Below are 24,175 nucleotides of genomic sequence, written 5' to 3'. Positions count from 1 at the left end.
TATGTCTCCTTCTCTACCTCAGTACTAATAGGAGATCTTGTGGCTAGTACATGGCATTGTAGGACTTGATGACTACTGAAAGCACATCATGATATGGTCAAACAGGTTGGTTATCAATCTGTAAATCCTTCTGATTATGCGTAACTGAACATTTCCTGGTCAGATAGACTGTGCGGTAGCTACAGTGCAACAGGATTATAGAAACCCTACAGTGTGGAAGCAGGCCATTTGGCCCAGCAATTCCACACTGACCCTCCAAAAGAGTATCCCACCTAGACCAACCTCTACTCTATGCCTGCAACCCTGTGTTCCCCACGGCAAATCCATCTAGCCTGCACATTCCTGGACTATGGAGCAATTCAGCCTGGCCAATCCACCCTAACCTGCACATCTTTGGACTGTGGGAGGAAAGCCACACAGACACAGGGAGAATGTGTAAACTCCACACAGACAGTGGCCCAAGGGTGGAATTGAATCTGGGTCCCTGGCGCTGTGAGGCAGCAGTGCTAACCATTGAGTCACCATGCCACCCTATGCCTCCCCATGAAAGAAACTCCATCCTCGGGTCCCTGATGTGAACAAGCGCCAGCCTTGGTCTGAGGGGTTAGTGCACACATTGCTGAACCCGTCTTCTGAAACCCATAAAGCACAACCCCTCTGAAGAAGAATCTTACTGGACTGTAAACATTAACTCTCTTTCTCTCTCCACAGATGCTGCCAGATCTGTCCCTTGCTCCTGCCCTAATCACTTCTTCCTCATCTAAACCAACCTGTCAGTCAATTTAGCTCCTCAATCAAAAACTAAACGAGGGAATGAATGATTTCATTTCTGCTACCCCGGGGGCTAATGCACTTATCCCAGGAGTGGTGCAAACAGTCACAGATACACAGAGGACACAGTTTGTATACTCCATGGTGGTTCCTATTCAGCTGCAAATAAACTGGTGATAGAAGTAGATCATTTAAAATAATAAACAAAATATTACAGTGGCCTCTTCTCTAGAGTTGATGTGGTGGAATTTTTCATTGACCAACATTTGCTACAGCAGCTTACACTGTCAACATGTGTGTGTCATCCTGACTTGCCAGCTCTGGTTGGATATTCTCCTGGAGAATTGCAATCACATGACCTCCTGTCAAGTCAAACTGCCTTGATCCGAAATTTCCAATATTTCTGTAAATATTAATCCAAAAGTATTCAAACAATGGGAAAGCACATCATTTTTTTAAGGGCCCATTATTTCCCATCAGTTTTTGCTAACATCAGTGTCCAAGAAATTGAGAGACATAATAGGAGCAGGAGTGGGCCATTCAGCCTTTAAGAATGCTCAATGAAATATCCTGGCTCAAACTCTAAGAGCTGGATTGTGTGCTGAGATGCGATGATAAATGGCAATTTGAGTTAATGCCTTACCCATGTAACCATAGGTGGAATCTGACTCCATGCTATCTGTGATTGCTTCAGATCCAAGAATGGAACCATTCTCTGCAAAAACAAATGAAGACAAGCCTCTTAGAGTTATAAAGTATCACACATATTTACTATACAGGCCATTTGGCCCAACAGGTCCATGCTGATTTCCACAAGCCTTTCTCCCAACCTCTTCACCTAATCCCATCAAAACAGTAAGCTATTTATATGATACTCATGTAACTAACCTTAGTAACTAACCCCGTTCCTCCTGATCTGGGTCTCAGTGAGTAGGAGTACCAGCATTGAGGCTTTACTATCTCTCAGTGGGAGAGTCCAGTATTTCTGGGTCCTGAGGAAAATGTCAGTGAAGTTGTCAAAGAGCTAATCATCTACTGTACAACCTGATTTCAACAGAATAAGGGAGACATTTGAAGTTGCTCAATAGAAACTGGTAGCATTTACGATAAGGTTTGGATATTATAAATATAGTAGGATTATGTTAGTTACTGGACTCATAATCCAGAGGCCCGGGGTAATCACCTGGCAGATATGATTTAAATCATGTCATGTCCTATTTAATTCAAAATGGAAGCAAAGAGATGGTATCAAAAATAAATGAAAATGAAACAAACTGATTCACTTTAGGGAAAGGAATCTTCTGTCCTTACCCAATCTAACCTTCATGCAATTCTGTTTCCACATACAAACATGGCTGACTCTTGACTGCTGTCTGAAGTTGGGCCTAACAAGGTGCTCAGTTGTAGCAATTTACAACTAAGAATACTCTTAAGGAGAAAGGCTAACTACCAAATCCCAAGGGAATTTGGGAAGGACAAGAAATGGTGGCTTTGACAACGAAGCTCACATCCCAAGGATGATTTTTATATTTTAAAAAATATCATTTCTTGAAGACTCTTCTCCAATGGGCACAGGATGAAGGGAACAAGGATTGGAAAGTCAGCCATTTTGGTGATTGGAAAACTGAACACATTCAAAATCAGGCATTCTAACCTCCATGTCTGACACAGTGACATTAAGTGAGATATTGCTGTGGGAGCAGAACGCCCCTCCAAGTCATTTCTAATATGTTTCACATTAGCTCTAATACATTATTAATAGCCGGTCTTACCAAAGGAGCCATAGCTTTGACACGCTGAGCTTCCAGTGTAGAGGTCAGGGCTCTGGGGGGTGTAACTACCAGCTGAAAATGAATAGACATTCAACTTTAAACAATGAATCATAGAATGGTTATAGCAAAGAGGAGGCCATTCTCTGCTGATCCTCTGTAGGAAGAAATCTCCTAGTATCACTTATCTACCTTTTTTTCTCTGTAATTTTACAAATGTTTCCTTTTCAGATTATGATGCAATTTTATTGTGAAAGCCTCGACTAAACTTGCCTCCACTAAATTCTCACACAGTGCATTTCAGATCCTAACTATCCGCTGTGTGAAAAGTTTCTTTTCACATCACCTTTACTTCTTTTGGCAATTAACTTGAATTGGTGCCGTCTGGTTCTCAATACATCCACCAAAGGAGACAATCTCTCCCTATCTACTCTGTCCATGCTCCTCATGAACTTGAATACCTCAATCATATCTCTTTGCAACCTTCTCTTCCCAAAGAAGTCCCTACTTCTTTCAACCCTTTTAAATGACTGAACAATCCTCATGATTATTTGTTCTGCACCCTCTCTGATGCCTTCACAGCCTTCCTAAAATGCCGTCCCGCAAGTGGACATGATATTCTTGTTGATGCTGAACAAGTATTTTGTACAGGTTTAACATCATACATCTCACAGTGGTTGTGGCCAGCTGCACCTGCCCTGGGTCACTAAAGAAAAGCATATAACTCACTACATGTGATTCCAGACCTACAGCAACATGGTTGATTCTTAATTCCCCTCTGGAATGGGCAATAAATGTTGGGCTAACCAGCAACATCCATGTCCCATGAACAAATGAAACTGACAACATGAAGGTTTCTTCTGTCTAAAGGTTGAGAAGATGTCAGTGATGAAAGTGTCTTCACTTTTGGCATGAACTAGTGACAGTGAATCAGCAATTTGCCCTTCACCTGAGCCAAGTCACTTTTCCAGTCGCTTCTCTGGAAAAAGACGTTTAATGGTGGTGTGAGACGGGATCCTGGTTCACCCATGCTTGTTTGGTGCTACTGAGGCCAATTTTCTTTTATTATGTGGCTTGATGCCACACTATGAGTTTGTGCTTGACTGGCTGAAGAGCAGACAAAGTCAAGAACTGTCATCAGACTTAGGCATTAAAATAATTCATTAATACTAAAAAGTTCCTATAAATGGTTCTCACTGATATACCAGCCTCTGACTAATAGATACGTGAGGTAAGGACCAATCTATCTTCTTCATGTGTCCATGTCCATATACTCTCAAAATTCTCTCAGGTTCTAGCGTTTTGCAGTGAGAGGACATTCCGCTTATGAGAGAGTCTAGGACCAGAAGGCATAGTCTCAGATTAAAGGGCCACCAATTTAAGGTTGAGATGAGGAGGATTTTCTTCTCTCAGAGGGTTCTGAGCATTTGGAATTCCTTGCAACAGAGAGCTGTAGGGGTGTGGGGCGGAATTCTTCTCTACTTAAAGTTGAGATAAATAGATTCTTGATCAGTACAGGAATGAAGGATTACGGGAAAAACGCTGGAAGGTGGACGCGAGGAATGTTGGATCGGCCATGATCCTGTTAAATGATGGAGCAGACTCAATGGGTCAACAGCCTACTCCTGTTCCTATTTCTTATACTCATATAGTTTTCCTTCCAGAGTTCTAACACCACCCACTCATTGCAACTGCTGGATTAACTATTAGCATGTGATCTGCTTTGGCTGTGCATTAAGACAATGAGTTTCTTATCTTGTGATTTAATTGGCCAGTGAATGGGATATTGTGATTCTTCCAGGATACATCAGAGCGAGGAACCTGTGTAGGTCCATATGAGGCCCATCAGCACCATCAACTAATTCAATGCTTCCAATCAATTAATTATAAAGACATAGCGAGATTTAACACAGATTCAGCGACAAGAGACACTACAAGATTACCAACCATGTGTGACTGCAAGGCTGGGAAATCAATACAATATTCCATCGCTTTATGCCAGTTTCAAAATTTCCAGTTCGTGGTCTCTAGCCGCCTCCTCTTTACCATGAACATGTCTATCCCCCATCAGGATGGTCTCAGGGCTTCCCGCTTCTTCCTGGAACAAAGGCCTGAACCATGCCCATTCAACCACCACCTTCCTCTGCGTGGCCGAGCTTGTCCTCACCCTGAACAACTTTCCTTTTAACTCCTCTCATTTTCTTCAGGTGAGAGGGGTTGCCATGGGTACCCGCATTGGCCCCAGTTATGCCTGTCTCTTTGTGGGGTATGTGGAACATTCCTTGTTCCAGTCCTACTCCGGTCCCCACCCACAATTCTTTCTCCGAAATATCAATGATATCATTGCTGCTGCTTCCCTCTTGCGTCCGGAATTGGAAAAGTTCATCGATTTCACTTCCAATTTCCACCTTGTCCTCACTTTCACCTGGTCTATCCCTGACTCCTCCCTTCCCTTCCTTGACATCTCTGTTTCCATTTCTGGGGAGTAGGCTGGCCATCAATATCCCCATAAACCCACCTGATCCCACAGTTACCTCGACTACACATCCTTATACCCTGCTTCCTGTAAAGACTTTGTTCCATTCTCCCAGAAAATCTTTTTGAAGAAGGGTCCAGACCCGAAACGTCAGCTTTCCTACTCCTCTGATGCTGCCTGGCCTGCTGTGTTCATCCAGCTCTCCACCTTGTTATCTCCTTAAAACCCATCTCTTTGGCCACATTTTTGGACACCCTTTCTCATCTTTCCCTATCTGTTTTGGCATCTATTTATACCTTCTTACTCCTCTGTTAAATATAAGCACTATACATTATATAAGCATGTAAGCAAGTGTCGGGAAGAAACGTGTTTCATTAAGTTACTAAGTACAGAAACGATGGATCCCATACTCCCATTTGTTCCATGAAGTTTGATGAATTTTAACGGTAATGTGTATTCCCATCACCTTCATCAAGGCGTTGGTCCATGCGTTGCATGAGTGTCTTATTAGGAATTTAAATGCAGATTTATTAATGTCTGCAATCTTTAGTGACATTATCGCAGACAGACTCCAAGGCATCATTTAGTCATAACTCATGAGCAAGGCATTGTAAAAACTAAATGCAATCAGAACACAGAATGCCCTTTCTTGTTGGTGCAACATTTTTGAAAAATAAAACAACTGGAGAGCTCATTAGCTCCATTTCCATGGCAGATCTGCAACAGGAGGGGGAGGAATGGGGTGAGCATGACTGGGTCAATACCAACATTGGGTTACAGTGGGGTATACAACTTCAATCTCATGAAGCAGGAATGAAAAGAAACACAAGCTAACTCTTAAAAAGCTTAGTATTTCAACTGTACAAGGATGATCTCTTGTTCTTTGTGCAAAGCCAGTACGGCGAGTGGAACTTTTGTTTATCTCTTTTTTGCTACACGTGACCATAAAATTGTCCTAACCATTAAATCAAGCTCCTTCCGCATTATCTGAAAAGCACATCTTAACTCTAGCCTCAAGAGAGTATTTACAATGCATCAGTGTGAGCCGTTCTACTTCCTGAACTGTTCACTCTGGGATTCCTGTTTGACAACACCGGTCAATTTTGTGTCAATTAGTGAAGAATTATGGGCAATTCTACTGATCTGGTCTGAGAATGGTCTCCATTATTTTACTTAAACCACTAACAGTCAACAGAAAATCAGAAACGGAAACCACTCTGGGCTGTTCTAACATGATTAGAATTTAGTTCATTTATCTCTTTGTTTCCATTAGACGGATGAACAAGGAATGTACAGAAACTTCCTGAAATAGATTGTTGAAAATGAAATAATAGCATGTGGCCAAAGCTTTGGACTACTTGAGTAATTTCTAGTCTCATAATGACTGTCTCCAGTATTGGCAAACATGCACTTAACATATTCTTGTGACTTTCATTTCTCCATTATTTTGTTCAGGGGTAAAATTAACTGGGCACATTAAAATAAAAGACAGAAGGAAGCCATTTGAACAATTTACATGTTTGTCCGCTAACACAGGTAGTAGGGTCTATCTAGCCTTTTATTTCACTTAATATTGGAGTTTGGTGTTCACAACAAGAAGTTGTAAAAGGCCTTGAACACAATGCAATGTTCCAAAGCACTTCACTGGGTCAAATACTAAACAAAGTTTGACACCAAGCTACACAACGAGACATGAGGAAAGGTGACCTGAAGATTTAAAATACGGGTAGGTTCTAAGGAGCATCTTAAATGGAAAAAGAGGCAGAGAGATTTGGGCTGGGATTTTGCACCTTACAGCCTTAGAGACACGGTCACCATTAACAGAATGATACAATTCAGGAATGTACAAGAAGCCAGAGGAGTGCTGGAGGAGCAAAGAGAGATGTATATACTTTTTAAAAAAACCTTACATATTTAGTCAATATAGATTCAGATACATTAAGAAGTACTATTGACTGATAATGATTATATAAAAGAGACATTGAGGTCTCAATATAATGTGGTCATATTACAAGCAGGTTTTGTTTGAATACGCAAATTAAAGGGTGTGGTGGAGGTCAGGTGTCAGCAAGGGAAACAGTAACATTGATTCAAATAACTACAATGGAATTCAGTTTGAAGAATCAGGGTTTATGGCAATCAGTCATTTGTAATATCATTTCCTTCTTCCCAGCTGTAATCAGAACATATCCTTTCAGTTCCATTTAGTCTTAATGATCAGTAAACTTCAGTAGAACCGATCAGATTAGCAGCCACATTGCTTTTCTAATCACACTTGTTGCTCCTTGGGACATGATTTGTGTCTTATTAACATCCTATTTACCTGCAGTTTGCAGGATAAACTGCACTGGCTTTCCCTTCATTTTTCTTGGGGGTATGAGGCTGGTTGTAATAAAAAGAGAGAGGTTGGCATTGGGCTCCATCTTCCTACTACTTCCACACAAACGTGGTTCACTTGCTGCTACAAAGATCCTTGATGGACAGGGGGAACTGCTTTGGAATTGGATTGGATGTGAATCTGACATGATAACCAAAGTCCACTACCCATTATCATAAGGTATTGTGAACTGAATCTTACCTAATAACGGATCTGCATATATAGCAACCATAAGAGAACGGCAGCCAGGAAATAAAATGGAAAGAAGAATATAATTATTGTTGAGAATCACCAAGAGGAGAGACCAAACAGCAATTAGTCATCAGCTATAGCGAAAGCAAATGAAAAGCAAACAAACCATGACTCACCAAATGGCAAAGTTCATGCAGAAGCGGAAATATTCAGTCTTTTAAATATTATTTTTGCAGTAGATGTCCCCTCTGGGTGGAAGGATGGGGCTTCTGGGATTATTCCATTTCCCTCAAAACTCCCAAAGATTCCAAGCATTGGCTTTAGGCAAAAAAAAAGTCCCGATTTACATTGTACGGGCTATTTTTGTCTCCAATTCTTTACCATGTATATTATGGTCTATCCAAACCAATTTGTCTGTTTAGTGTATCCTTGATGTCAAAGTGAGTGAGAATTGCCCAAATTTTGACATCAGGTTGGACAGCTGTACATTAACCTGGAGGCAAATGCATGGAATTTGCTCAAGGACTTTCCATTGTAACCTCAGCAGAAGATCAGTGAAAATTCCACTTGTCCATGTATCTGTGTATCAACTTGCTCGGACATGCCATGTAACATTTCCAGCACAGGTTGGATTTGAACCCTAACCTTTTGAACCAAAGGTAGGGACATTACCACTGCACCACAATAAAAAAAAAACCCTTTGGTCTCTTTTCATACACTTGCCTTAAAGTGGATGCAACAAAACTTCACTAGATTGATTACTGAGTTGTCCTTTTAGGAGAGATTGGGCAAAATAGTCCCATGTTTTCTGCTCTTTCGATGAATGTGAGGTGTTGTGATTAACACTTTCAGAGGACCTCATAGGATCGATACTGAAAAACCATCTCCTTTGACTATTGAAGTCTCTGAGGTCACACCCTCAGGGAAAGGAGTTGGCTAGTTAGACTGAGATGAAAAGGAATTTCTTCACACGGTGAACTTCTGGAATGTTTTCCCCGAAAGAACTCAGAAATTGACAGAACGTGAATCCTGGGATACAGGGACAGGGCAGGTAAGTAGGCCTGATCTGAAGGTCAACCGTAACTTCACTAAATGGTGGAGCAGGCTAGAGGTGGGACAGCGGCCTCCTTCAATGTGTATTTCCCTATTCCCAGGTTCAGCTAAAATGACAATGTGTCAATCAGGAGAACACTACAACCCCCAGTCCAGCAAGGAAAGGTGGAAGTCCAAGACAGTGTGGAAAGGTTTCACTTCCTCCAAAATAAAACAGTCTCTGGATGGATCAGAAACAAAATGAGCTGTAACGAGATGCTAGAAAAACTTGGGTTGTTTTCTCTGGAGCGGCAGAGGCTGAGGGGAGATTTGAAAGAAGTCTACAAAATTATGAGATGCATAGATAGGGTTGACGACCAGAATCTTTTTTTCCCCAGAGTTGGAATGTCTAATACTAGGGGACATGCATTTAAGGTGAGAGGGGGAAATTTCAAAGATGATGTGAGGGTCAAGTTTTGTTACACAGAAAGTGATAGGAGTCTGGAACACGCTGCCAGGGGTGGTGGTGGAGGCAGATACGATAGGGGTGTTTAAGGGACTTTTAGATAAGCCACGGATATGCAAGGAATGGAGGGATATGGACCAAGGGCAGGAAGAAGGGATTAGTTTAATTTGACGTCATGTTCGGCACAACATTATGGGCTGAAGGGCCCGTTCCTGTGCTGTACTGTTTTATTCACTGTTCTAAAAAGTGAAACTGTTGAAAAAACTCAGCAGGTCTGGCAGCATCTGTGGATAGAAAACAGAGTTAACTTTTCGGGTCCAATGACACTTTCTGAGTGCTGACTGTAGCTGGGAAAAGGTTGGTATTTATGCTGAAGCTGAGGTGGGGGAATGGGGGAGGAGTAAATGATAGGCAGAGATGGAACCCTGAGAAACAGGACAGCAGTTGGGCAGGCAAAGGAATGGGTAAATGTCAGCCTGGGAGAATCAATAGCTGCTAATGGGGACCATTAGACCTGCTGAGGTTTCCCAGCAATTTCTGTTTTTTGTTTCTCATTTCCAGCATCCACAGTTTTTTGGGATTTTTTTTGTCTGGTGGATCAGGCTGACCTTGGCTCATTATGTGCATTCATAACCCACTGATACCCAGGCTAACAACGCATCTGTACACCTGTAATTCATCCTGCACATGGAGCAGCTACAGGTTGTTAAATCTGCACGGGTGTCCTTGGGCATTTTGGAGTAGGAAATGGTCACCTGACAACAGGTGTGGAAAAGTACCTTAGGATTATCTATTAATATCTGCTGGATGTAAACATGTAGAAAATACAAGAGAAACTGCCTACTCTCTCTTTCCAAAACAGAGTAAAAGGAGTTTCTTAGTTACCGCACTGATCAGACGAGATGCTTTTCCCTACGATTTTCTCTCTCTTCTTTTGCTGTCTGAAGGGAACAGGAAGAAAAACAATCATTAGGCATCAGAAGTCCTTAATTTTAAAGGAGGAATAATGTTTACTGTGAGCTTTACAGTGTCTTTGGACTACAAGATACTAATGTGCTGAAGATGCTTCAATCTCCTAGCACTCTTTACCCAATAATACACTAATAATATTGAAATAACTCCAGGGTGGCCAGTATCCAACACCAAGTCACTCTTTATTTGCCTGGGCACAGGACATGGACTTGGACCAGCCAGCACTGAGGCAGTCCCCGGAATCCCTGGGACTCCTGTTTGTATCTGTCAGCCAGGACTCCCTGATTGGCCCAGATTAACAATCAGGGAACCCCCACTCAATGATATCCACCTGGCTAACCTCATTCTAATCACTACAAATATAAAAACTAACATTCACTTAGTAAACCAGACTGACTGGGACAACATCTAACTGGGGCAACTAACCGACTGAGGCAGACCTTGCTCAGGTATTAAGGGATAGATATTTTGTCTTGCAAATTCAAACACAGCCTGATTTTCTCTTCCTTGAAACTGCTGGCTGGATATCAGCCCAAGTCAAACCTTTACCCTTTAGTGAAAAGGGAAATCGTCCTGTTAAAAATGTAGGACAGTGTCATCCACTCAGACATTAAAATGCCTTTCTGAGACTTTTGGGAATCCTCTAATATTTTCTCTTTCCCATTCCAAAGGCACCACATGTGAACACACACAGGGAGTGTATCTGTAGAGACATGGGGACATAGGACTCCAGGCTGTTCACCAATAAAAAGGTTTCCATTCTATCAGACGGCAGTTCCAATGGCAGCAGGGGTCTACTCACAGCAGGAAGAGGAAAACAATTTGAGAGAAAAAGGATGTTTGAGAGGTGGTTTGTGGTGGGGTAAGAGTAGGGTTCCAATTGGTTGTGAGACAGCAGTGGCCCCTGGAGCAGGGTGCAATCCTCTTTCTTCCTTCCAGCTCCACGGTCAGAGGTCTTAGAATAAAACAAAGGATTGAGGATGCTGGAAATCTGAAAGAAAAACAAATTGCTGGAGAAACGCAGCTGGTCTGGCAGCATCTATGGAGAGAGAAACAGAGTTAATGCAGGACTCGAGATGTTAACTCGATTTCCTCTCTACAGATGCTACCAGAACTGCTGTGTTCCTCCAGCACTTCCTGTTTTTGTTTCAGAGGTATTAGCTTTACTTTGGGATAATTTCGATAGTTTAGTTTAATGTTCACCAAAATCACAGGGAGCCTCTAGGAAGTACGCAGCCTCATTTATTTATATATAGTGTCAGCCTATCCAGCCTCTCCTTATAAATCAAACCCTCCAGTCCTGGTAAATCTTTCCTGAACCGTCTCCAATTTAATAATATCCTTCCTATAAGCAGGGCGACCAGAGCTGTACACAGTATTCCAGAAGAAGCCACACCAACGTCCTGTACAACCTCAACATGACTTCCCAACTCCTCTACTCAGTGGTCTGGGCAATGAAGGCAAGCTACTGAACACCTTCTTCACCACCCTGTTTACCCGTGACGTAACTTTCAAAGAATTACGTTTCTGAAACAAAGGACCAAAAGACTAGTTCATGCAATGGCCCTGCATGTCCATTTTCTTGGCTACACCAATAAGATGGATATGACTTTGCAGTTCCTAATGACTTCGATCTTCTCACTCACTATATTGCAGGTTTAAATGCAAACACAATGCCTGGTAAATGGGTGTGGCTCATCAAAATTCTAGACCAGGGAATCATAACGACAGCCAGTGTTACCCTTGACTTGTGACAGTAGACACACTACTTCAGTAAGGATCTCTGCCTGATAACAGATTTTAGGGAGCAAGGAGCAGGGACACTGAGATAGTGGAAAGGAACTGAAATATCTTGAATAGATGCAAAGTTATTCTTAATGATTGAAAGACTGATATGTGTTCTCAGGTCTGGAAAAACCGTTTGAGGCAGCTTCGTGGGGAAAATGACGCTGATTGTTCTCCAAGCCAGCAGGGAGTGTTCTAAAGCCCCTTACCGAGTGTGCTCCCAGCAAGCGATGATCAACGTGAGCAGGTAAAATGCCAGGAAAATTCCCAGACTGAACAACGTCCCTTTAATATAGGCCACAGCTGTCAAAGAGGAAGCAAAATGAAGAAAAACTCAATTAACAAGAGCCCTGCAGTTCAACATTCCCTAAAAATTTTGTACAATGTCATTCTGATGAATGAAAAGCAAAAAAAAAGTAATGACTTGCACATATATACAGCATCTCAAGATTAATGAACATCTCAAACTGATTTACAGCCACTGAAGTGTTTTGAGGTATAGTCTCTGTTGTAATACAGCCAATTTGTGCACAGCAGGCTCCCACATAGGGCATTGTCACAATGTCTTTACAGTCTGTTTCTGCACTCTTGATTGAGGAGTGAATATTGACCAGGAAACCAAGAATAATTCTCCTGTTCAACATCAAAATAGTGTCATGGGATGTATGCATTCACTTGAAGGGGGCTAGATGAGATCTCCATTTAGCACCCCATCCAAAAGACAATTCTCTGATAGTGCAGCACTCTCCCAGGACTGCATTAACTGGTCAGAGTGGATTTTTATACTCAACTCCAGGAAGTAGAACTTGAAGCTACAAGCCTCTGACTCAGAGATAAAGCATTACGCATTAAACAACAGAATTCGCAGTTAATGCAAAAGGACATAGAACTCAGGATGGCTCAGTACAAACATAAATTCAAGAGCGGCTGGAGCCCAGTGCGTATTTGTTAACTTTTTTTTAACAGTGGGCCACAATCCAATCCAATGCTTTTCTCAATGTCATGCTGTAATATGCTACATTGCACAATGAGGGATGTGGGTCTCTCAGTCTCCAGACACTAACCTTCTGCTTTTAATAGTTTCAATTGGACTGACACAGCCATTTTGCCACACAAAGAGTAAAATAAACTAACTGTTTCTATTAAATAATGCTATCTTCACTTGCTGTGTAGTAGCTGGAATAATAGTCCTTTCATGTTCTTATCTGCACATAAATGAGGAAATAGAAGGGAGGGATAAAATCAGGAAAATTACAATCACCAAAGAAACGGTACTGAGAAAATTGTTACAGCTGTGGTCTGATAAGTCCACTGGTCCTGATGGTCGTCATCCTCGAGTGGCCAGTGAGATAGTTTAATTTTTCAAAACACCACTAATTTAGGGAAAGTCCCATTAGATTGGAAGATAGTGAATTAATTCCTTTATTTAAAAAGGGAGGGAGACAGGAAACAAGAAACTACAGGCCAGTTAGCTTAACAACTGTCATAGGGGAAATGTTAGAAGCTATTTTTACAGCAGTTACTGCAGGGCACTTAGATTCGAACAAAGAAAATTATAGCACAGGAACAGGCACTTCGGCCCTCCAAGCCTGCGCCGTTCAAGGTAATCAGGCAGAGCCAACATGGGGTTTTATGAAGAACAAATCATGTTTAACCAATCAATTGGAATTCTTTGAGGAAGTCACATGTGCTGTGGATAAAGGGGAACCAGTAGTTATACTGTACTTAGATTTCCAGAAGGCATTAGATAAGGTGTCATATTAAAGGTTACCATAGAAAATACAAGATCATTATGTACAGGGTAGCGTATTAGCTGGGACAGAAGATTGACAGACTAACAGGAAGCAGAATGTACGTGAACATGGGTCTTTTGCAGTTTAGCAAGATGTTAACAAGCATTATGCCAGATTGGTGCAGGGATCTACACTGTTTACAGTTTATAAAATGACTTGACTGAAGATATGGTTGCCAAATCTGCTAATGATACAAAGTAATAGGTAGGAAGGTAATTTGTGAAGGGAACATAAGAAAACTACTAAAAGATATAAAAACTGAAAGAACTGCGGATGCTGTAAATCAGAAACAAAAGCAGAAGTTGTTGGAAAAGCTCAGCAGGTCTGGCAGCATCTATGGAGAGAAATCAGAGTTAATGTTTCGGGTCCGGTGACCCTTCCACGGAACAGTTCCGAGGAAGGGTCACCGGACCTGAAATGTTAACTCTGGTTTCTCTTCATACATGCTGCCAGACATGCTGAGCTTTTCCAGTGACTTCTGTTTTTGTTTCAAAAACATATAGATACGTGAGTTGACAAAGATCTGGAAAATGCAGTATAATTTGAAAAGATGTGAAATTGGCCATTTGAACAGGAAGAACAAAAGAAAGCATATTAGCTAAAGAGTGAGGGATTGCAGTGCTCTGAGATACAGAGGGATCTTGGTGTCCTACTGCATGAAGTGCAAAATGTTAGAATGCAGGTGCAACAAGAAAACTGGCAAAGCTAACAGAATGGAAGCATGTAATGTGAGGGGAACTGAACAGAAAAGTAGAGAGGTTACGCTTCAGTCAGACAGGATACTGGTGAAACCACATCTGGTATAATGTGTGCAGCACTTTTTTAAGGAAGGATGTAATGCATTCGAAGCAGTTTAGAGAAAGTTTAACAGACTAATAACTGGAACAGGTATGCTGTTTTATGAGGAAAGATTGGCCAGGCTAGCCGTGAATAGCTGTGAGCTCTCTCAGTCAGTCAGGGCAATTGTCAAATGCTCAGAGACACAAGAAGCACAAGGAGACATTTAAAACTGTTTTCCTTGAAGGAAAGAAAATTGAGAGATCAGAAGAAGTTAATATACAAGCACAGCATGTAATCAAGAAGGGTAACTGGATGCTTTCCTTTACTACCAGAGGAATTGAACGGAAGAGAGAATGTTTACAGTTCAGTTATACAGGGCATTGCTGAGACCACATCTTGAATAGCGAATGCAGTTTTTGTCTCCTTATTTAAGGAAAGATCTAAATGTATTGGAGGTTTACTAGTCTGATGCTTGAAATGAGTAAGTTTCTCGTGAGAATATGTTGGACAGGCTAAGCTTGTTTCCACTGAAGTTTAGAAGAGTGAGAGGTGATTTAATCAAAGGGAATTAGATACTCAATGTTTTGGAGAAGATGGACGTGGAAAGGATGTTTTCTCTTGTCGTTCAGTCCAGAAGCAGGGGATTGCCATTTTAGGACAGAGATGAGGAGATTTTTTTTGTCTCTCTGAGAGTTGTACAACAGTGGAGGTGGAGTCATTAATATTTTTAAGGCAGAGGTTGATAGATTCTTGTTAGGCAGAGGAATCATAGGTCATTGAAGGTAGATGGGAATGTGAAATTTAAAACACAAGCCTGTTAGTCATAATCTTATCGAATTAAAGAGATTTCCATCTGTAGTATTGTTTATTCTTGAGGCTGAATGGTCTGCTTCTGCTCCTATTTGACAGGGGTATGCAAAATCATGTGAGGTTGGTCCAGAATGGATAGACAGAAACTGTTCCCGATTGTGAATGCAATGGGAGCAAGAAGCTAGACAATTTTAAAGCAATTCAGAAAAGAAGCGAAAGTGATATGAGGAACATCTTTTTCACACAATGAATGGTTAGGATCTGAAATGCACGCCTGAGAATGTGCTGGAGGCAGGTTCAATTGAAATCATCAAAATGAAGTTATGCAGTTATCCAAAAAGGAAGAATGTGCAGTGTTACAGGGAGAAAGCAAGGAACTAGCATTAAGTGAGTTGCTCACTTGGAGTGCTAGTACAGACATGATGGGCCAAATGGCTGTAAAACATCTGTGTCCGCTGATTCTAAGAGGTGAAGGGAAGAGAAGTTGCAAAGTGCTGACAAATCACGTTATCAGTATCACTTGCTTTGCTCTGACCATTAAGAGTTTACATTATTAAAAAGCTGGTCCATAAGAATCCACTGACACTCGTAACATTACAGGCGTTTGGCGACAGAGCTTTGTAGTCTAGGTTAAGCACTCCAAACAGAACTGCTTACAATTCACAGCAGGCATCACGGTCACATTCAGAATCTTACTCCGGTTCCCTCGATCTACAGGCTCATCTGAAGAGAGACCAAAAGAAAGTAACACTCAACTCTCGGTATCAAAGTATCCTAAAGAGCAGCAATAATAGATAATCTGAGGTTTGGATATGGATTTGCCATAACATAATGGATGGCAGAATAGGCTCAAAGGGCTGAATAGCCTACCAACACACCTGCAAATCAGAGCGTTGATTTTATTCATGGGTGGGATGTGGGCCCATTGGTGAACTGCCTGGAAACACTGCAATTGTGTGCTGCAGGTACACCCACAGTGACTCCTATCTCTCCCGTGTTGGAATAACTAGGCCGTTTTAGAGGATACAGAAACTCAACTCCCACTTTCCCACATTATCACTGACCCTTAAGGCAGTGAGGGGCAACTAAATTGTTGTGGGTCAGGAGTCACATACAAGCCTGATAGCAGGTTCCCTTCCTTACACTGAACCAGATTTTTTTTTTTAACAGCAATCCAGCAGTTTAATAGTATTCATGACTGATGCTACCACTTTATTCCAGATTTGTTTAATTATCTGAGTTTAAAGAAGGATAAGAAGTTGGAACTGGCCTGAACACATCTTGCATACCCTAAAACAGAGGGGTCAGGATAGTTATTTCCAAGTTTTAATGGTTTTTCTTTATCTGAACTCATTGTACTCAGATCGTTACCCCAAGTCTATGATCTACTGACATAACAACAACACTACCATAGCAAATGTGTGAGTCCCCTTCACTTGTTTAATAAGACACCCTTTCTCATGGTATTTCAAACTATCAAGATAATCTATGTGCTTTTCTCCATCTTCTTTCAGCGAGTAAGGAGTCTCCTTATTTTTTATGGATTTTACTCTTTGATACCCTTGACCAATGACAGGGGAAGGCAATGTGGATATGGATGCCTTGATCATACCTTGCTTTAATGGATAAAAAGGCAGTGCTCCACCACAGGCCTCATCCTCCGTCTTCACTACCACCACCACATAAAAGCTGCTGTTTGGGAAATCCTTCTTCTGTCAGGAAGTGAGAAAGAAGAATAATAAATACCTCATTTTCTCGGAAGGGGCTCTGTATGTTCTGGATAAATCATTGGATACAACATTCAAATATCATTTTACTCTCTTCTTTCCCCAGAAATATACTCTTTTCCTGCTGGGCCTTCAGATCTCACTCACTTTCTCTCTAATTTCTGTTCTCCAAAGGAATGAAGCTGGTGCAGAGGGTGGATGCCAACAACCCACAGTGCACATCCCTTTCTGCTTTGCTCACTCCCTGTGCCAATGTGTTCAGCTTCGACTCTTTGCCACCTTGTTGGCTTGAGGAACTTAGCATGTGGATCCCAGAACTCAGCCGAACACACGCTGAACCATCCCTGCGGACTGGTGAGTTTTGAAACAAAAGGGGCAATTCTCTTGCAACGTAGAGGGTTCAGGTCTCAACATGCTCAATGGATGAAATTTGAAATGTTCAGAGGGGGAGCAAGGTTTTGTGTAAACCTTGCAAACCAATTCATTTTGCACTACATTCAGCAGGGTTTATTGCTCTGGCGTCTAAACAGATGAGGCATGTAACTTAATTGGAGATCATCAAATCCAACAACATAGAGCCTTGAATAGAGTTCTATTAATGGTTGCTAATGCTAGACTTTTACAAACTACAAATACTCTCACATTTGTTGTCTCTTTTTCATAGGAAGAGGCAAAGATTGTATTTATATATTCACATCTCAAACTCAGAACACCCAAAGCAATTCACAACAATTGAAGCATTTGAAGTATGGTCACTGTCATCATGTGTGCACATCAAGATCCTACAAACAGCAAATGAGTTGAATGGTGTATTAGGTGATGAATTAACCTGATTTTGAGCAGTTCTGTTTTTTTGGATTGAAAGAACAATATCAGTCAGGGACTCTGGAACAACACTTCCATCTTCTTCAGATTGGTCTAACCCAATGGGCAGATCATTGGTTAACAACTCATCCGAGAAGTGGCATTTCTGACAGGATAGAGTCATAGCATCATACAGCATGGAAACAGACCCTTCAGTCCAACAAGTCCACACTGATTATGTTCCCAAACCAAACTAGTTCCATCTGCCTGTGCTTGGCCCATATCCCTCCAAACCTTTCCTATTCATGTACTTATCCAAATGTCTTTTAAATGTTGTAACTGTGCCTGTATCCACCACTTCGTCTGGCAGTTCATTCCAGATACGAACCACTCTCTGTGTAAAAAGTTGCCACTCATGTCCTTTTGAAATTTTTATCTTCTCACCTTCAAAAATATGCCCCCTTGTTTTGAATTCCCCTGCCCTAGGGAAAAGGCCCTTGCTATTCAGCTTATCTACAGCAGCTCCTTCAGTCATGTCAGTCTCAACTATCTGTTCAGGAACAAGAGTGACACTCCAGATCACAACCTTCTGACTCAGAGGCAAGGAATGTTGGGACCTCAGTATATTCAGGAGGGATCTACTGCATTGACTAATTCAAATTAAGTGAAGGACTGTGAGGCCTGGTCTGCTGGTGAATGATAAAGATTCTGTGTGATTAACCAAAAAGAGCAAGGGTTTTTATTGTTTCAAAGATCAGCCTACCTTGTTTTCCTACTCAGCATCTTCATTAAACTAGTGAGCAAACATAAAATTAGGATTTTACTGATATTTCCAGTAGAGACTTCTCAAGAGGAAACGTTTTCAGGACTATGAGGAAAGTGTGGGGTGACTGCCACGACAGAAATTACTCCTGCTGAGGGCCAGCATAGAGAGGATGGGCCAGATGGCCTCCTTCTGTACTGTAACCATTCTGTGAGTTTGTTTGATGATTATACCAAGCTGACATGGGCACTATGGAAGACGCACTGGTTATCTCTAGTACAGACTACAGTTTGCACATACAACGCTGAGCTTACCTGTACAGTAATTGCTGCTTTTTTAGTCATTGTTTGATAGGTGCCAATAAATGCAACATTATTATCCAAATCATTGACCGGACACTGAAAGAAAATTGACAGTGAAGAACAGAAGTAATTAAGTCCTCAGTGTAAATGAAATTCACAGAAGGTCCACACCTCTTGGCAATCTCTTAATTTTAACAGGTTCCTTGCATCCTTCATGTTTTCCTCATGTAAACTCTCAATAAAGAATCCTCTGACACTTCACCTGATGAAGTAGCGGGTGCTCTGAAAGCTCATGATTTCAAATAAACCTGATGGACTATAACCTGGTGTCGTGTGACTTCTGACATTGTCCATCCCAGCCCAACACTGCATCTCCAAGTTTGTTCAAAAGAATAGCTATGATGATACAAGGTAAACGAGTTTCTCAGAAACAGACTAGTTCTACTGGGTGATCAACATGCAATTGGGAGCTAGACTAAAACAGCGAACCACCCCAGTCGAAGAGGTTAAACAAAATGGACCCAGTTATAGTGTCATCGAGTCAAACAGCACAGAAACAGATCCTTTAGTTCAACCAGTTCATGCCGAACATAATCCCAAACTAAACTAATCCCACCTGCCTGTTCCTGGCCCGTATCTTTCGAAACCTTTCCTATTCATGTACTTGGCCAAATGTCTTTTAAACATTGTAATTGTACCCATATACAACACTTCCTCAGGAAGTTCATTCCACACACAAACCACTCTCTGTGTAAAAAATTTGCCCCTCATGTCTTTTTTAAATCTCTCTCCTCTCACCTTTAAAATGCGCCCCCTAATCCTGAAATCCCCTACCCTTGGGAAAAGACAACTACCATTAACTTTATCTATAGCCCTCATTATTTTATAAACTTCTAAAAGGTTGGCTCTCAACCTCCTACATTCCAGTGAAAAATGTCCCAGCCTATCCAGCCTTCCTTTATAACTCAAACCTTCCATACCCAGCAACGTCGTGGCAAATCTCTTTTGAACACTCTCCAGCTTAATAATATCTTTCTTATAACTTCTCCCTGGCTACAGCCTTCTTCAGGCTGGTTTTACATAAAATTCTATGAAGTTGACCTTGTTGCTATCATAGCTCAAAGTGTTCCACTACCCCAGATGTTGAGGCTGTAGGATGGTATTTAAGTGGTTAACATTACCGCACAAAATGCTATTGCAAGGGCAGGTGACTGAGGTGTCAGTGGGGGAGCACTTTGCAGTCAGTGACCATAATTCCATTAGTTTTAAAATAGCGATGGAAAAGGATAGACGGAATCTAAAAGTTAAAGTTCTAAACCGGAGGAAGACCAATTTTGACGTTATGAGGCAAGAACTTTCAAACATTGATTGGAGTTGGGGGTGGGGGGGGCGTTGCTTGCAGGTAAGGGGACGGCCAGAAAATGGGAAGCCTTCAAAAGTGAGATAATAAGAGTCCAGAGACAGAATGTTCCTGTTAGGGTGAAGGGCAAGGCTGGTAGGTGTAGGGATAACTAGATAAATTGAGGTTTTGAGCAAGAAAAAGGAAGCATATGTCAGGTACAGAGAGCAGAGACTGATTGAATCCCTAGAAGAGATTAAAGGCAGTAGGAGTATACTTTAAGAAGGGAATCAAGAAGGCAAAAAGGGGACACAAGATCGCTTTGGCAAAGGCTTAAGGAGAATCCAAAGGGATTCTACAAATGCATTAAGGACAAAAGGGTAACTAGGAAGAGAATAGAACCTCTTAAAGATCAGCAAAGCCACCTATGTGTGGAACCGCAGGAGATGAGGTAGATACCAAATGAGTATTTTGCATTAGTGTTTACTGTGGAGAAGGTTATGTGAGATATAGAATGTGGGGAAATAAATAGCGATATCTTGAAAAATGTCCATATTACAGAGGAGGAGGTGGTAAACAGCTTAAAATGCAAAAAGATGGATTAACCACTAGGATCTGATTAGCTGTAACCTAGAACTCTGCCTGAAGCTAAGGAAGTAATTGCTGGGCTCCTTGCTGAGGAATTTGTACTATTGATAGCCACAGGTGAGGTGCTGGAAGACTGGTGGTTGGCTGATGTGGTGCCACTATTTAAGAAAGGTGGTAAGGAAAAGCCAGGGAACTATATGCTGGTGAGCCTGACATCGGTGGTGGGAAAGTTGTTGGAGGGAATCCCGAGGAACAGGATTTATGTGTATTTGGAAAGGCAAGGACTGATTAGCGATAGTCAATATGGCTTTGTGCATGGGAAATCATGTCTCACTAACTTCATTGAGTTTTTTGAAGAAGTAACAAAGAGGATTAATGAGGGCTGAGTGGTGGATGTGATCTATTATGGACTTCAGTAAGTTGTTCGACAAGGTATGTCTCATGGTAGACTGGTTAGCAAGATCACATCACATGGGTTAGAGGGAGAATTAGCTATTTGGGTCAGAAGGTAGAAGACAGAGGGTGGTGGTGGAGGGTTGATTTTCAGACTGGAGATCTGTGATCAGCAGTGTGTCACAAGGATCAGTGCTGGGTCCACTGCTTTTCGTCAATCATATAAATGATCTATTTGGATGTGAACATAGCAGGTATGGTTAGTAAGTTTGCAGATGACACCAAAATTGGAGGTGTTGTGGACAGCGAAGAAGGTTATCTCAGAGCACAATAGTATCTTGATTAGATGGGCCAATGGGCCAAGGAGTGGCAGATGGAGTTTAATTTAGATAAACGTGAGGTGCTGCATTTTGGAAAGGCAAATCAGGGCAAGACTTATACACTTAATGGTAAGGTCCTGGGGCGTGTTGCTGAACAAAGAGACCTTGAAGTGCAGGTTCATAGTTGCTGGAAAGTGGAGTCAGAAGTAGATAAGATAATGAAGAAAGTATTTGGTATGCTTGCCTTTATTGGTCAGTGCATTGAGTGTAGGAGTTGGATGGTCATGTTGCGGCTATACAGGACATTAGTTAGGCCACTTTTGGAATATTACATTCAGTTCTGGTCTCCCTGCTTTTGGAAGGATGCTGTGAAACTTGAAAGAGTTCAGAAAAGATTTACAAGAATGTTGCCAGGGTTGGAGGGTTTGAGCTATTGGAAGAGACTAAATAGGCTGGGGCTATTTTCCATGGAGCGTCAGGGGCTGAAGGGTAATCTTAGAGAAGTTTATAAAATCACGAGAGGCATGGATAGGGTGAATAGCCAAGGGTAGGGGAGTCCAAAACTAGACGGAATAGGTTTTAGGTGAGAAGAGAAAGATTTAAAAGGACCTAAGGGGAAACTTTTTCACGCAAAGGATGGTGCGTGTACGAAATGAGCTGCCAGAGGAAGTGGCGGAGGCTGGTACAATTACAACATTTAAAAGGCATCTGGATGGATAGGAAGGGTTTAGAGGGGATATGGGACAGATGCTAGCAAATGGGACTAGATTTATTTAAGATATCTGGTTGGCATGGACGAGTTGGACCGAAGGGTCTGTTTCCATGCTGTACATCTCTATGTCTCTATAACAAATGGAGGAATTTAAATTCAGTCAATTAATAACCTAGAAATAAAATGCTAGTGTCATTAGTAATGATCATGAGACAACTGGATTGTGTTAAAAAATCCATCTGGTACACTAACCCATCTTTATCTCATCTGGTATCCATGTGATAAAAACAAAGTTGCTAGAAAAGCACAGCAGGTCTGGCAGCATCTGTGAAGAAAATAATCAGAGTTAATGTTTCTGAGGAAGGGTCACCAGACCCGAAATGTTAACTCTGATTTTTTTCTTCACAGATGCTGCCAGACCTGCTGATATTTTCCAGCAACTTTGTTTTTCTTCCTGATTCAGAGCATCCAGTTTTTTAAGTTTTTATTTGGTATCCATGTGATTCCAGATACAAGGCAATATTAATTTTTAAATGGCCTAACGATGCACTCTGTTCTATCAAACCAACACAGCAGGTGCATCCACACCACTTGGACCGTAGTGTTTCAAGAAAGTGACTCTTTTCTAAAAGGCAGTTTGAGATGAACAATAAATGCTGGCCTTGTCTGCAAAGTTCTCATCCCAAGAGTGAATAATAAAAATGAAATACATGGGAAATTAGCAGCAACACAAAACTATTGTAGAAAATTAAATTGTTATTTGATATTTTCTTTTGCACTTTAGTTGTTGCCTCTTTCCTGAAGAAATTTCTTTGTTTACAATGGACCAAGAGATCTTCAGGTTATAAATCACTCTTCAAGGAGCCTAAATGGCACATTCACTTGCATCTAGAATGACCCTCATGTTTTTGTCTCAACTCTAAAACCAAAGCTGATGTAGGTTGTCATTCACAGGTCCCCAACATACCAAACAAGCATCTCCAATTTATTTTTTACTTACCAGGACATCCTGTATGGAGATGACTGAACAGGGAAATGCTGAATCGGACGTCACCTTCACTATTACTGAGTCCTCACCTTCAGGAAACTTGTACTTAAAGTACTACAAGCAACAGGGAGAGTGTGAGAGAGAGTCAATAGAGTTACATAGCAGCTCATCCCAAGGTCCCATACGCAACATCACTTGGGCATGCATTCTTACTATTATAGAGAGTGCTCTAGAGTTTACAACGTTAATGCTCTGGCTGGCATAACTCAGACTGCATGAGGTCTTTGCAATACCTTTCAATGTCCTGGCTTAGGTAAAGGAAAACCGACTGGGTTTTCTGCTCTCACTAGCTAGCCAGTGACCCCTGTGAACTGCACAGTGCATCAATAGTAAGACATAGCTTACATTTATAAAGGAAAATTAACATAAGGAAATGTCTAAAGTTCTTCACAAGCACAAGTATGATAATGGTGTAGTCACTGAATGAAGCCAGTGTTGGAGTGGCTGCAATGTCCTCAATCAGAGAGCTTGGTAATCAGTGCTCATTATCGGTGCTCATCATGTGAGTAATAGCCTCTTGACTATGAATCCCACTCTCAGCAAGACAGTCAATAGCTTCAAGAAAGAATAGAGACAAACTCTAAGGACCTGATATGACTGTTTCTGTTTCTCACAAGGGTTGCCGACCCCTATAATACATCCTGACCTGTAACTGAAGATATTTGAGCATCACACCTTGTCTTCTCTTCCTCACTATCACCCATCCTTTCCTCTGTCTCTGAAGATTTCCCACCTCCCTGACTGAGAGTAACAACATGGGACAGGCTGCCAATGGTCTTGAGATTGGAGCCTTCTCACACCAATATCCATATTATACACAACATTTCTCAATCCATTTCATTTAACGAAGCAATGAGCTGAAGGGCATGACAGATCCTCCATGCAGCAAGAAATCTGAGCAGCAATTTTCAAGTATCAGCCCTTACCTGAGGTTGAGCTGGTGTCGCATTGAATTG

General features: G+C 41.5%; 1 protein-coding gene across 2 annotated transcripts in view; it reads right to left on the bottom strand.

Moving 5' to 3' along the window:
* sidt2 (SID1 transmembrane family, member 2) overlaps positions 1 to 23,266 on the bottom strand; it is a 55,889-nt gene extending 32,623 nt beyond the window's left edge. The window contains exons 1-9 of one of the 2 annotated variants that reach the window (XM_048615522.1): positions 23,172 to 23,266; positions 18,832 to 18,915; positions 16,836 to 16,935; positions 15,881 to 15,946; positions 12,050 to 12,143; positions 9,969 to 10,024; positions 7,595 to 7,606; positions 2,544 to 2,615; positions 1,415 to 1,486 (exon numbers count right to left, since the gene is read on the bottom strand). In XM_048615522.1, the coding sequence (XP_048471479.1) occupies positions 1,415 to 1,486; positions 2,544 to 2,615; positions 7,595 to 7,606; positions 9,969 to 10,024; positions 12,050 to 12,143; positions 15,881 to 15,946; positions 16,836 to 16,935; positions 18,832 to 18,861 (502 nt within the window). In that variant the 5' untranslated portion in view covers positions 18,862 to 18,915; positions 23,172 to 23,266. The remainder of the gene's footprint in view (positions 1 to 1,414; positions 1,487 to 2,543; positions 2,616 to 7,594; positions 7,607 to 9,968; positions 10,025 to 12,049; positions 12,144 to 15,880; positions 15,947 to 16,835; positions 16,936 to 18,831; positions 18,916 to 23,171) is intronic. The other variant, XM_048615521.1, reaches the window with a different exon arrangement.
* Positions 23,267 to 24,175: the final 909 nt, after the last annotated feature.

The sequence above is a fragment of the Rhincodon typus genome, chromosome 32 (genome assembly GCF_021869965.1).
Source record: "Rhincodon typus isolate 14 chromosome 32, sRhiTyp1.1, whole genome shotgun sequence".
Taxonomy (NCBI): Eukaryota; Metazoa; Chordata; class Chondrichthyes; order Orectolobiformes; family Rhincodontidae; genus Rhincodon; species Rhincodon typus.
This window is presented reverse-complemented; position numbering and strand designations above follow the sequence as displayed.